Source organism: Heptranchias perlo, chromosome 27 (genome assembly GCF_035084215.1).
Source record: "Heptranchias perlo isolate sHepPer1 chromosome 27, sHepPer1.hap1, whole genome shotgun sequence".
NCBI classification, from domain to species: Eukaryota; Metazoa; Chordata; class Chondrichthyes; order Hexanchiformes; family Hexanchidae; genus Heptranchias; species Heptranchias perlo.
The window spans coordinates 21,189,017-21,203,317 of record NC_090351.1 but is presented as its reverse complement, the minus strand read 5'-3'; the positions used below and the strand labels follow the sequence as shown (position 1 = coordinate 21,203,317).

The 14,301-nt window shown below is 40.4% G+C and overlaps 1 protein-coding gene across 3 annotated transcripts in view; it reads right to left on the bottom strand.

Moving 5' to 3' along the window:
- The window catches only part of LOC137344459 (leiomodin-1-like), a 62,811-nt gene that overhangs the window by 30,140 nt on the left and 18,370 nt on the right, over nucleotides 1–14,301 (bottom strand). For all 3 annotated transcript variants that reach the window (XR_010968364.1, XR_010968365.1, XM_068007439.1), the window contains exon 2: nucleotides 3,277–4,713. Coding sequence is in view for 1 of the 3 variants with exons in the window: in XM_068007439.1 (XP_067863540.1) it covers nucleotides 3,277–4,713 (1,437 nt within the window). In the remaining 2 variants the exon portion in view is untranslated. The remainder of the gene's footprint in view (nucleotides 1–3,276; nucleotides 4,714–14,301) is intronic.

Below are 14,301 nucleotides of genomic sequence, written 5' to 3'. Positions count from 1 at the left end.
TGTTATACTACAGATATTGGTCTTGGACTGAGTTACACTGCCAGCTGCCCCTCAAGTTGTCCAAAGAGAGAGATCTACCCGTGCATGTTCATATGCGTATGTAGAACTTTGTTCTCCACCAAGTTAACTTTAAAGAAAGAAAATGGAAGCATGGGCTCTCTCAACACTAAAATGATCCAAAAGTAAGTTTATAGAAAGTACCCAGACAGTCCAATGCCAAACAAGCAAATTATCACATGAAATCTGGGATACTATAGGTTTAACATCATCAGTGGTCTGTCTAAGGCAAGTTCTGGCTTGATTCTCCATTCTCCAAATCACTAAGTCTCTCCAATTCTCCAGACAATCTCCAATTCTTCAGGTGATCTGGAAGCATCCTTCTTTTTCTCCCTCTTGGTTTTTTTCCTTCCACCTGAGCTTCTCACACCTCTTTCAACATCCCAATCCCTCTCAGCACACGGCCGGTCCAATTTATTTGCCTTTTTCTGATAACATCAATCAAGCTACATTCTTCTTGTATCATTGGCAACACCTCCTCATTACCTTTCTTGTCTATCCACTTTACTTTCTCCATGCATCTCCAGATTACTAACCGCAGGTTGTTAAGAAATATATCTGAGCAAATATCTTTATATTTGATTCTTGCAATGTTGTTTATCTTTAAAACATGCTTTAAAGGTGCCAAAAACATTATTGATTTGATGCCCAGATCCTGCACTGATATAAACCACATTCAGTTTCATTTTTTTTAACTTGCAGTGGCTTAAAAATCTATACATGTAAAAGTCTTGGCCCTAAAATTCCTGGGGTCCCATCCAGCCACTGGAAGTGGGGTGGGGTATGACTTCTGCCCGCAAGTCCAGGCCAGTGTTGACCCCATTCCAAATCCCGGGGATGGAAACATTTGCATAAAACGACAAGTGCCCAAACCATTTACTGTGCTTCTTGGGTATCTGCGCCATGCATGGCAGGAGTATCAGACTGGCACTTTGACATTCAGTTGGGAGGAGCGGGTGGCCCGTTCTGGCCGACAATTCTTTTCAGACCCATGGGTTGAGTTTCTATGTTGCCACTTTCCTAATGACAATGAATCACTCTGTGATCAATTCCTGTGGAGAAACCAGCATTAAGCCCTCACTTCCACATTAGTATAGTGAGTATTCTTTCTTCATGCAGGCATACTTTAAGTTGGTCTCAGGAAAGACAGAGCCGATGGGATTTCTTGTGTGAGATATCCTCCCACCAATCCTGCCTCTTTCAATTAAATACAAATTGAAGTACGGTAAGTATAATTCCATTGGAATTTTTGACTGTGGGCAGAAAGCAGCGAGGACTGAGGACTAGGAGAACTAAGTCATGCCCCAAAAGCTGCTCTCTTTCCTCTCTTTGTCTTCATTCCATCCCTCAAGCCAAGGAATTTTGGGGTCGGTGTGTTTACTGCATCCATTAAACATGAAAGGATTACAGGATGTCAAAATTGTACCCGATTGGATCAAATGCAACAAATCACAACTGGGCAATTGATCATTCAGCAATAACAATTAGCCTCTAATTGACCTCAGGTGTTCTGTTGATTTATAAGCTGCTGTAAATTTACAGACAAACTTCCCTCTGCTGCAATTAGACCTCATAATGGCCCTACTTAGAGCACTTCCCCACAATGAATAAACTATATGGCCTTAAACGCATAAGCCAATTATACACAGTTGCACCTTAACAGCAGACACCACCACCAAACACATCTTCCCCTCCTTCCCCTCCCCTCTTCTTTTAGCATTCCGAAGGGACCGCTCCCTCCGCAACACCCTGGTCCACTCTTCCATCATCCCCAACACCCGCCCTTCTCCCCGTGGCACCTCCCCATGAGAGCACAGCAGATGCAGCCCCTGCCCTTTCACCTCCTCCCTTCCCACCATCCAGGGCCCCAAACACTCCTTCCAGGTGAAACAGTGGTTTACTTGTACTTCTTTCAATTTGGTATACTGTATTCGCTGCTCACAATGCAGTCTCCTCTACACTGGGGAGACCAAATGCAGATTGGATGATCGCTTTGCTGAACACCTCCACTCAGTTTGCAAGCATGACCCTGACCTGCCGGTCACTTGCCATTTTAATTCCCCGTTCCATTCCTATTCTGACTACTCTGTTCTCAGGCTCTTCCACTGTTCCAATGAAGCTCAACGGAAGCTCGAGGAACAGCACCTCATCTTTCGTTTAGGCACTTTACAACCTTCCAGACTCAACAATGATTTCAACAACTTCAGACCATAACCACTGCTCCTATTTTATTTATTTATTTAGACTGCAGGTACTGGTAATGGTTCTGCTGTTGCCATTTACAGCTCCTCTAGACTGATCTTTTGTTTCTTAACCTGTCCCATTACCACCCTCCTTTCCTTGCACCATCATCTCTTTTGTCGTTTAATCACTCATGCCCTCTACCCTATCACAGACCTTCCCTCTTGTTTTGGAGTGGACCTTCTGACTCAGAAGTGAAAGTACTACCCACTCAGCCATGGCTGACACCTACTCCACCATCAATGGTTGCTCGTTCAGCTACTACACTCCTACCCTCTGGAATTCTCTAACCAGTTCCCTCTTCCTTGTCGCCTCCCTCCCTGCTTTCAAAACTGTCCTCAAAACCCTCGTCTTTGACCATATCTTTGGTTCCCAATCCTCTCTATTCCTCCCCTTTCTGCATACTTAGTGTCCTGTGTGTCCCACTCCTCTATTTTAAATTCTCTGACACATCAACTTGCATTCAAGGAGTGCTGTAGAAACACAAGTTATTATTCTCTTTGCAGAATCATTCATGATATAAATACATATATATTTATATCATGAATGATTCTGCAAAGAGAATAATAAGAAGCTTTAGGAGTTTCAGCAACATAAGACTTTAAATTTGTTCCATAGTCTTATTATTCGACATTGTTACAAATATTTGAATTCACGAATGGAGAGTTCTACTCCCAGAATGTTGAATTCTAATCCCCGTTTATAAAATAATCATAGAACTTTCTGCATGACATTTGCTCACAGCCACCTCTGAGAAATAGTTTTATAGCTTAAAACATGGCAATAAGGGAGCACTGGCAAACGCTGCATTTATCTTATTCTTTATAAAACTTAGGGTTACATGCTCTGATGAATGAAAAGTTTACCTTTCAGGTTCTATATTTATATATGCTGTCCAGACAGCATACATTTTCCCTGACTCCTAGAAGTGCAAATGTAAGATCTACCAATAGATAACATAGGAAAACAATTATTTACCTTCTTTAACTTTTTCGCATTGCTCCCTCGAATGGCAGCCAAAAGCTGATCTCTTGAATTTTGTTCTTGAGCTGGTGGTCTATCTTCCAACTTTCTTTCAGATACAGGCGTCAAGGAATTTCTTAGCTTCTTGGTCTCTTCATTCCCTTCTCCAGTCCTCTTACTTTGTAATTTATGGTTCTGTGTCACAGAGTTTGCTTTTTCAGGAAGGGCTGGGGGAGGAGGAGGAGGAGGAGGTGGTGCATGAGCTGCAGCCTTCTTTGGGGGTGGTTTAGGGGATGACCACGGTGAACTTCTAGGGGAAGATTGTGGAGAAGGTTTTGGTGATTTTTGCATGCCAGGCGTCTTTGGAACTTCAAGCCCTTGCTTTTTGTCCCCTTCTTGCCCCTGTCTCTGTTCTTGTAAGCGTTTTTGTCTCTGTTTATCCATGTTCCTACTTAGTAAGTTTGTCACAGTCATACGTGGCCCCGCCAACTCAAAATGGTAGCCCAGCTTAAGAAGGGTGGTATTTTCCTTTAAAAGTTTGGCAATATCCATCTCAACTTGTCCTCCAAATATGTGACGCTGATTGTGGAATCTGAACTCAGTCAGGACGTTATTCTGCTGCAAAGCTCTCATGATAGCAATGACGCCTTTGCCAGAGATGTAGTTTGATTCCAGATTGAGGTTTGTTATGCTTTTGTTTATCCTTAACACACCAGCAACAGCAAAAGCAACATGGTCATCTGCGTGAGTATTGGCAAAGCTAAAGGTCTTCACTGCAGTATTTTCTTTCAAAGCATCAGCAAAACGTATTAAGATATCATTGGTTATTCTCTCTGCGTTATTTAAGTTCACTTCAGTTACTTTGGGATCGTTGTTCTTTACTTTTTCAATCGGCTCATCATAAATGGTCGAAGTTGTTGCTTGTGTTTCTGAAGCTTTTGGTTGCTTTTTCTCCTCCAGATTTTCCTTGCTGGATGAATCTTTACATTGTGTTGAACAGCATTTACTAGAGTTTGTCACAGAAGTGCTGGAGCAGTTTTCATTTTCCTTAATGTCTTTTGTCTCATTCTTTGTTTTGGTAAATTTTTCCTCTTTGACAGTTTCCTTTGGTATTTCTTCTTTGGGTTTAGTCAGCTTTTCTTCTCTTTCTTTTCCTTTTATCTCTTTGCTCTTCCCTTTCTCTTCTTTTCCTTTTACCTCTCTGCTCTTCTCTTTCTCTTCTTTATCTTTTCCTTTCATTTCTTTGTACTTCACCCTTTCCTCTTTTTCTTTGCCCTTGATGTCTTTGATCTTTGCAATTTCCGCATCTTTTTCTTTTCTTTCTCTTTTACCTTTTGTTTTAGCAGTTTCCTCACTTTTTTTCATATTTTCATTGTCCAGTTCCTTAACTGCTTTATTTTCGAATTCTTCAGATGTGGATTCTTTACATAATTCATCTGGGGGTTGTCCTTCCTAAAGGAAAGTAAATGATTTATGAAAGATTATGAAATTAATAAATATTGCTATTAAACCCTCTGCTGTTTACCAAAAATGTCTTCATTCTAAAATGACAAAAAAGTAATTGATGAAATTTGGATTTTTTTTTATACAAATAAAAATGACACTCTGGCCATCACTTCCTTCACCACCCACCACGAGGCCACACTACACCAATCCTCATCCTCATTACAACACACACTCACCTCTTTCTTGCCCCCCTCACACCAGCTATTAGCACCATTTTCCTCACTTGCTAAGCTTTGCAGAATCACCATGATTTCTTTCAGGATTCCTTCCTCACTTCATACTCCACACTCTTGCCTTCCATTGAACAGCTCCTTATCCTGCTTGCATCTTGCTTCTTCTCCCTCTCAGCATATGCACTACCAGCACAAGCCCCACATGTCTGCACACTCCTTTCCGCAGCCACTCACAAACTTTCACCCTCTCTTTCTGCAGGACAAAACAGTGCACAATAATCATGAGAGGAGCAAGACCATACTTAATGCAGGCGTGCACTGCAGATTGGGAGGTGCAGTCGATGTCTCCTGTTAAAATCACCTTGGGGTCTCAATTACACCATGACCCAATTTAAAAATATCAGATTAAAATCAGCACCGGTTGGAATGGGGCGGTAAGTAGATTCCTCCGATTTTAACCGCTTACCCATCCTGTTCCTGCTGGGCGGATGGGGTTAAAATCGTGGCCTCCATATCAAACCACTATTTAGAAACAGGGAGTCGATGGGCTTGCAATGATCGGTAATAGTGTCATTTTTGTTTTGTGGTCCACAGGAGTCTGATTTTAATCAGTGTTCATTTAAATGTCAGCTTGGCTCAGTTGGTAGCACTCTTGTCTCTGAGTTAGTAGGTCTGAGGCTTAAGCACATAATCTAGGCTGACACTTCGGTGCAGTACTGAGTGAGTGGTGCCTTTTACTACATTTACTACGTTAAAGACGCTTTATAAATGCAAGTTGTTGTTGCCTTATCAGAGGTGCTGTCTTTCAGATCAGACATTAAACTGAAGACCCATCTGGCTGCTCAGTTGAACGTACAGGATCCTCCATGGCACTAATCAAAGAAGAACAAGGTGTTCTCCCAGTGTACTGGCCAATATTCCTCTCTCAACCAAAAGCAGATTATCTTGTCATTCATTCATCAGCTGTGCATGTGACGTTGCTGTGTGCAAAATAGCTTTTTTGTCTGCCTATATAACAAGATTGACTGCACTTCAAAAGCAATCCATCATTTGTAAAGTGTTTTGGGATGTGTTGAGGATATGAAAGGTGCAACATAATTTGTTGTATGTCTCATTTATTTTCAATGGGATAGACTTAGGAAAGAATGAATATGCATTTATAAGGTGCCTTTAACGACCTCAGGATAGCTCAAAGTACTTCAGAGCTAATTAAATACTTTTGAGGTGTAGTCACTACTGTACTGTCAGCAAATACAGCAGCCATTTTCCACAAACAGATAAATGACTAGATAATCTGCTTCTGGTGATATTGGTAAAAGGAGAGATGAGGCCCCAGTTTGACATCTTATCAAAAAGAATTTGGAGAAACCTGTGCTTTTCAGCTTTGACAGCATACCTCAGAATTATATAAGGTAGTAAAAGGTATAGAGAAGTTTCATCTGGAATGCATCAAAGTAAACTGTGATAGTAGGACAAAGGGGTAAGGTTCAAACTAATGAAAGGCAAATTTAAGATTGATATCTGGACATTCTTCACACAAGATGTAATCAATAAATGGAACGGTTGTTAGGATATGGTAGTGGAGGCAAAAACACTGGATTTGTTTAAGATACAACTGGATTTTTAAATTATTATTTGTTCTTAGAATATGGGTGACATTGGCAAAGCTGGATTTATTGCCTATCCCTACTTGCCCTGAGAAACTGGTGGTGGGCCTTCTACTTGCAGTCCTGTGCTAGAGGTCTTTGCAGATGGATGAGCTAAGCTGGGCTGAATGGTCTTTTTCATCTGTACCTGTCTTGCGAATCGAGTGAAGACAAGGTTGCATTTACCTCTACCATCATTATCAAAATGAAAAATCAGGTGACGCTTTCTGCCAACTCATCCCCTATCACCGTGATCACTTCCCTTCTCTGGTAGCTTCACACTGTCAGCCCTTAACAAGGGCAAAACTGCAACCTGACGGAGGTAAAAGAAAATCTTCAAAATTCCGACCAAGTGCACTGAAAATAACATTTGTGATCCATCGTAAGAAGAGCCATCGCATGTATATTTTGTGCTTGCAATATTACTTTCATAGACTCTTGAAAAATACCTCCATACAATTCAAGCATTTTGTCTAATATAACTTTTTCTAAAAAAACCTAAAAAATAAAGTGGTAAATGGAACATCTCTCTATCTATAATATCCTAAAAGTCTTGTATATAGCATGCACTGTAAGTATAACACTTCCTGTCACTGTATATCTTGTTATGCTATTTCCATCACACTGTTTCCACCACATTTGTTGCCCATGCTTAACTTTATCTATTATTATATGTACCTATAATTGTGTCACCCAGTTCCATTTCAAAGACAGGTGGCCCCATGATGCTGCTCTCCTCCGTGCCACCCACCTGAAACCTGTAGCCTCTGAACCAGCACAAAGTCCTTCTGCCTCTCTCTGTTCTCTCCTGCGGCTGTCCCACTGGTCGACTTTGACCCCTCCCCATTCATTGCTCCTCCTATTATCTTTTACTATTGCCACGTCCCAAGCCTTGAGCGCCCCTCTGTTTTCCACCTGTCCTGATCACCCATATCATCCTCCCGCCTGACTGCCAAGGAAATTCCTGTAGCCACATTCCTGGCCATGACCCAGTTATGGGGTTTAAGTTGTTTAAACACTTACTACAGTGATACTAAGGTAGTAAAAGTGCAGTAAACACTTTAAAGAACATGAAGCTGTTTCCCTGTCATGGCTAAGAAATGGCTATAGGGAATTTCTCATGGACAGCTTCTACAAACAGTTTTCCTATTACTCAGTTAGGAGCCATGTTTTAGTTACTTAAGGCTCTTGGTGTATACATAGGGCCAGATTTTACTGTGAGTGGCAAACGAATGGCTTGCACTTGCCCAGAGACTTTCCATGGGGTTTTGCACAGCAAGTTGCTGTCAGCCAAACATCCAAACAGCGTGGCCCCCTCCACAGGGCATCTGAACAGAGCAACCAACTGTGTATCTCCTTAACCAATCAGATTGAAGAATGAGCAGTGCAGAGTCTGAACCAGGAAGTGTAAGTTAGAATAGTGAATTCAGTATCAAATCAGGTACAGAAAGCGAAATAAAGAGAGGGAAAGAAAGATTGGACTAAGAGAGAGAGATGAAAGAGACAGAAAGAAAAAGTAAAAAAAAATTAAATCGCTCTCCGATTTGTGCATAAATAATGATGGCTGTTAGCCTCACTGTTATTTTCACAGCAAAATTGAGCCCCTACTGTAATTGCCAATATACTGCAGATGGGAAAGCACTCTTGTGAAACTTCTTTCACCTTCAACTATTCCCTAAAAATATTACCAGACCCCATTCCAAATACTGTCACATCTCCAACCCCCCTAATTGTAGAATCTACTCCAGGACCAGGTCTCTCACACCCCTCTCTCCAGTAGTTCTGGAATGCTCAACCATGCTCCCCTGCTCCTACTTGCTGTACCTGTGGTCCCAAACCCCAGAACCCGCACCCCCAGTAGTTCCAAAGCCTGTCCACTGCTCCCAGAGCCCACAAACATCTCCCATTGCTCTCAGACTCAACGCATCATTCCCATACCCAACACTTCACCCACCGTTCCCACTCTCAGTACTCTCACATCCAGCAACCCCCTTCCCAATCTGCCACACTAGCCACCCCATTTCTGGTCTCCTCACTGCAGCACCTCCCTTCCACCACTTCCACACATTCAACACAACGATCATGGTACTCCTAGACTCAAAAACCACCTTCTACTACTCCAACACCCAAAGACCCCTTCCCAATATTCCCTAATATCCTTCCACTTCTCCCACACCCCAACATATGCCTCATATTGTTTTCAGACAGCTGGATCACTTTCCCAACACTACCAAATCGCATGACCTACCCCTTCCCTAGTGCTGTTGCACACCTAACCATCTACAACTTGGAATATTTTCTCTACCATTTTTTTTGTACCCTGCACTTTAAAAAAGGTAAGACATAAAATTGAGATAGATAAAGAATAGATAAAGAAACATATTACATTAATCAAAGCCACAATTTTTACAAAAAATGGACGTAATCAGAATATTTCAACACCTAACTATTACTAACACTCCCATAATAGTTTGTAATAAAAATGTAATTTCACTAATTCAATCATCATAAATCAGTGGCCCTAATAATATAATGGCCTAGAATTTGCTGCCAAAATTACGGTGAGTTTAATGGCGCTCGCCATTATTAATGTGTAATTCATCCAGCAACTTGTGGCGAGGGAGAGATACCCCATGAATTACAAATCGCCACAAGTTGCTGGACGATTTGTGCCGCTCAGCCGTTAGCCTCGCAAAAACGGCATCTTGCCCTCAACCTCCCTGTGAGTTTCATGAAGTTGCTGCATTTGCACATTAATTGTCATTTAAACTCGCTGTAGAAAGTTAGGGCTGGTGTTTAATACCATAAGTACCTTTTTAATGAGGAGATTTATGTTCCTGCAATGCTAATCAACCTCTCCGGCCCAGAAAACAAACTCTTTAAACTGTGGAGTCTCATTCCTACAGTCGTTGTTGGAAATGTTTAAAATTTAAAATTTTAAAAAAAAATTTCTTACTTTTCCTTTCTGTCTCTTTTTTCTCTCTCTTAATCCAATCTTTCTTTCCCTCTCTTTGTATCTCTTTCTGTACCTGATTTGACTCTAATTCACCCTCCTTCTCCATCATTCTTCTATTTCTTTCTCAATCCTTAAATCTCATTGGTTAAGAAGATAGACTGTTGGTCCCATCATTCACTAAGGTCCCAGATGCCCCATTCCTCAGCTTGCACTTCCAGGACAAAAAATTTTCAAGTTGAAGAGTGAGGAAAAAAGTCTGACTAATGGGGCATACCACAAGATGCCCTGCTCCAGCAAATTCTGAGCCATTATATGTTACATAATGTAAATAATGTATCTCCTGACTCCCCATGAGCAATATTCTAGGAGATACAATAGCATTTAGAAACAAAATAAAAGAACTGAATTATATAATAATCTGTATTATGGCATGACATTAAATCGAAGGCAAATAAATTTATCAGCAATGACCCATAATCACTCACTGTAACTGAGCCATTCTGAAAATGTATTTCTTTTACCTGTATAATGATTTCCCTTTTGTAGTTAAGAGGACTGAAAATTGCCGATGAATACCACTGAGGCAGTAAAGGATAGCTTTTGTAAAAATTACTGAAAATTTGCAGTTAAAGTTATTGATTTCATAAAAAGATTAAAAACAGCAAAAAATATTTCAGTGAGTGTGACTGGGAGACTTTTCCAGAATCTTACGCAAATATTGTTTTCTTTGCCTTGCTTAGGCAACAGTCCAAAACTACAATAATCTGATCCTTATTACTTTCATACGAAACACTTTTGTCTGTCATAAAGTTAGATTTATTCCCTGCAATTAAATGTGCGAACGGAGAACCACGCTGTCTCAGGGGAAAGGTAGGGACACAAAGCCCAATTGCAGATGCTGTACGTGCGTTAAAAAAAAGGACCACACACAGAACAATTTTCTAGGGAATGGAATATCTTTTAAGTTTTCCTTTTTTTTGGCATCCACCATCAGTATCAGGTACTTCTTGTTCAGTTGTAGATTAGCTAGATGCAGGAAAAATTCTTCTACTTTGGCTCAACAATCTGCCTCATCCCCAACCTCAGAATACTCCCAACTGTAGCAGTGCAGCACTTTTATTTCCACAGTACACATCCACCTAACCTTTCTGAGTAAATATGCCCATTAGTTAGTGTTACTTTAGTAGATTGATTGAGCAAGTGGGCAGATTACTGTCAGATGTAGCTCAATGTCACAAATTGTGAGTGGCAAGAACAACAGCTGCAAATACAGTCTAAATGGGGAAGCACTTGAGGGGGATAGAGGAACAAAGGGATTCACAAGTCCGGGTGAATAAGTCATTAAAAGTTAGCTCCCAGGTGCAAAAGAATGGAGGAGATATTGACTTGTGTCCAAAACAGAGGGCAAGTCGGCAAAGCGATTGTTTTGCATGTGGTCCCTGCGATCTGAGACATAAGCTAAATACGGCATCAGGCCTCATTTACATGAAACCAACTAGCTGCCAGCACCAATCAGGAATCCCAGCAGCTAGCCAGCTTGATGTATTCCGGCTGGCTCTAGCGTTGAGGTGCTGGAAGTGGGGAGGGGGAGGAGAAGTGGAGTAGGGCAAGCCCGCGATATTTTTGCAGAGCCAGGAGGAGCACTGCTGCTCTTCCTGGCTCCACAGAAATGTAACTTTTAAAAAGTTCTGTGGCCATTCCTTGAGTGGCCCCTTGTGGTCCCTTTAAGGACCGCTGGATAGGCCGCTTAAGACCTAGTACAAGTAGGCAGAGCTTTCATGGTGCAAGCTCTGCCAGTTGTGCCTAAATGTTGCATCAAGGTCCTACATCAAGTATTAGGAATCCGATTTGAATATGCAAGGTGCCTAACACCTGTTTCAGGCAGCCACCCTGGACATCTAAAAGTTGCCTGCTTTCAATGTAGCAACCAGCTCACTTGAAGGGCAGATAAGGGTGCGGGAGGTTGTGACCTAAATTTTTCAGGCCCAGCGACCATTTTACACCTGAAAGACAGATGAAGGTAAGTTGAATTTCTCCCCCAATCTATCAAAAAATGTTAATGGGATGCTGGGTTTCATCAAGGCAAGGAATTAATTATAGTTAAACAGAGCACTGGTCAAATTTCCTTTAGAGTATTGCATTCAGTTTTGAGCACCCTCATAGGAAGGATATACTGGGATTGAAAGGGTCCAGCAACAACTCACTAGGACATTATCTGGGTTGAAAGGACTTAACTATGATAAGATGCTGAGTAAACTTGGATATATTCCTTTGGGTTGAAGAGCTTAAGGGTTGGTCTGATTGAGGTGTTTAAAAGAATGAAAGGAATTGACAAAATAGAGATTCTTCCCTTTGGTAGGGGAATCCAGACCATTGGGACATAATCTTAATAATAGAACAAAGACAGCTAAAAATTAATCCAGGAATTTTTTTTTGTTGCACTGTGTTCTGAGAATGTGGAATGCACTGCACCAAAATGCCATAGATGCTGAATCAATTGAGGTATTTAAAAGAGATATAGATGTTTACTTGAGAAGTTAAGTATTTAAGGGATATGGAAAAAGGGACTAAAAAGAATTAGGTCTAAAAAGAGCAGCCATGACTAATAAGATGATTGAGCAAGTTCATTTAGCTGAATGGCCTACTCTTGTTCGTAATCTGACTCACTAAGGAAAGAATGAGATGCTGTAATGGGAAGATGGTAGAAAGATTACATCAAAAAAGCAAAGGGCCTTCTTCATCCAAACCTGTCCTGGTGATGATGCTGTGATTACAAGTATTTTGAGTAACAGTATGGTGTGATTTCTAGTTTTTTGGTATCTTTTACCTCTTTTATATTACAAAGCTTGTACTGGAGTAAAACCACTCCAAGGTGAATTTAACAATGCAAACAACTCAGAGATAACAACACTTATACCAACGATTGAAGATTTCCTAATGATACAATATGATATCAATGCAGTGTAAATAAAGGCTTAATGTGACACTAGAGGGGACTTTTCATACCTCCACATTTCCAAACAACAAAGAACGCAATGCAATTCCTTTCTGTGGCCTGAGTAACTGAATTTAAAATAGTGTAGTTGTAAGAATATGAGATCAAAAAAGATCTTTTATTCCGTTAAAGCTCACCATTCCAACTCCTTAAATCTACCATCAAAACATTCAATTGTATCATGAACAAACCCATTGTTTCTGCCTCTATATCCCTGCCTAGGTGACCATCATAAAAAATTATCACTCTTTGAGCAAAGAAATTCTTCCTGGTACCTGTTTTAAATTTACTTTTAACTCATTTCCATTTATCTTCTCTGGTCTTACTTTCATGGCTTACTTTGAGTTTACCTTATCTGTACCATTTAATACTTCATATACTTTGATGAGTTCTCTCAAAACATCTTTCTTTCCAGACTATACAGCTTGAACTTCTCTAAGCTTTCCCCACAATTCATCCCCTTGTCACTTTACGCTTATTCCTCTCATCTGCATACTTGCCAGTGCATGTATATTTTTCAGATCTTAATGAAAAAGCTTGGCAAATCTTTTCTCACTTTTTATTTTGGCAACATATAACGTGATGATACAAATCACACTTAAAGAAACCATCACATCACTTTTGAGTAATGTTAAAATAAAAATGATCCATGGCTCTTTAGGTTCTTCTCCTTACCTAACCAATAAAAAGTTTTCTGAACACCTTTTCATGAAAATCGTGCCTCATTAAATGATACTAAGTCAACAACAGTATGAACAATCAGTAAAGCGACACACACAAAATACAATTAAATACAATAGTACATTGGTATCCATATCTGTATAAATGAAATATTCAAATTGCTTTTGTGCTATATTTACTAAGCATTTTGTGTAAGGTTTTATATAATCCCATCTGTTTTAGATGTACTAAAGTTCATACAGAGTGAAACAGACAAGAATAGTACTAATATAAAAATAGGTTATTGCCATCTGGGAAGTATTTTCTTCAAACCTAAACATAGATTGGCACCCATGATGAAATTAACTGTCAGTAGTATACTGCTTAGCAACAACAACCCTTGCCCCAAATCTACCAACACAAGCAAGTTTACTCATACACCCTAGGGCAATAGAGGGAACAGGGTGCAGAGATTCAGAAGTGCTCTGCAACTTTGTTTATGATAGCAGCTCATGATTATCTAAAAGTCTTCCATGTTAGACAGCCCAGAACCACAATGCACTGGCCAGCCAACACACCACATGATAGAGAAACAAGACATCTCTGATTCCAGACTTTGGCCTGGAAAGGAAAGGAAAATCAGACAGCGAGTCAACTCAACACGTTTAACATTAAAATACAGATATGTGGTTCTCCTATCATCAGTTTCACTTCTAAATATAAACAGCTAGACCTGCAGGAAGCAAAATTATGGGCCTGTGAATCTGTCAATACAGGAGAGTGGTGCATATGAGGTCATTCTCCTGAGATAATTTTTCAACATAAAATAAAAGCACATTGGAGTGCTTTCATGGGGATTGATAGAGGCCTGGAAGCATCCTTCCCATCTTTCCTTGAATTTTATTTAGTACTTAGAGACCTAAACAGGGGACAATCATTAATTTTGGGAGTGGTGGTGGGGAGGGGGGGAATCATTTGATTTGAATCATGAATGTGAAAATAGTTCACTTTTGCTTTCTGTCCTATTGGCACAATTTCTACCGGTACATTTTAAGGGGATGTGAGCAAATATATTTCAGTAGACAAGTATTCTGTGGTCTGACT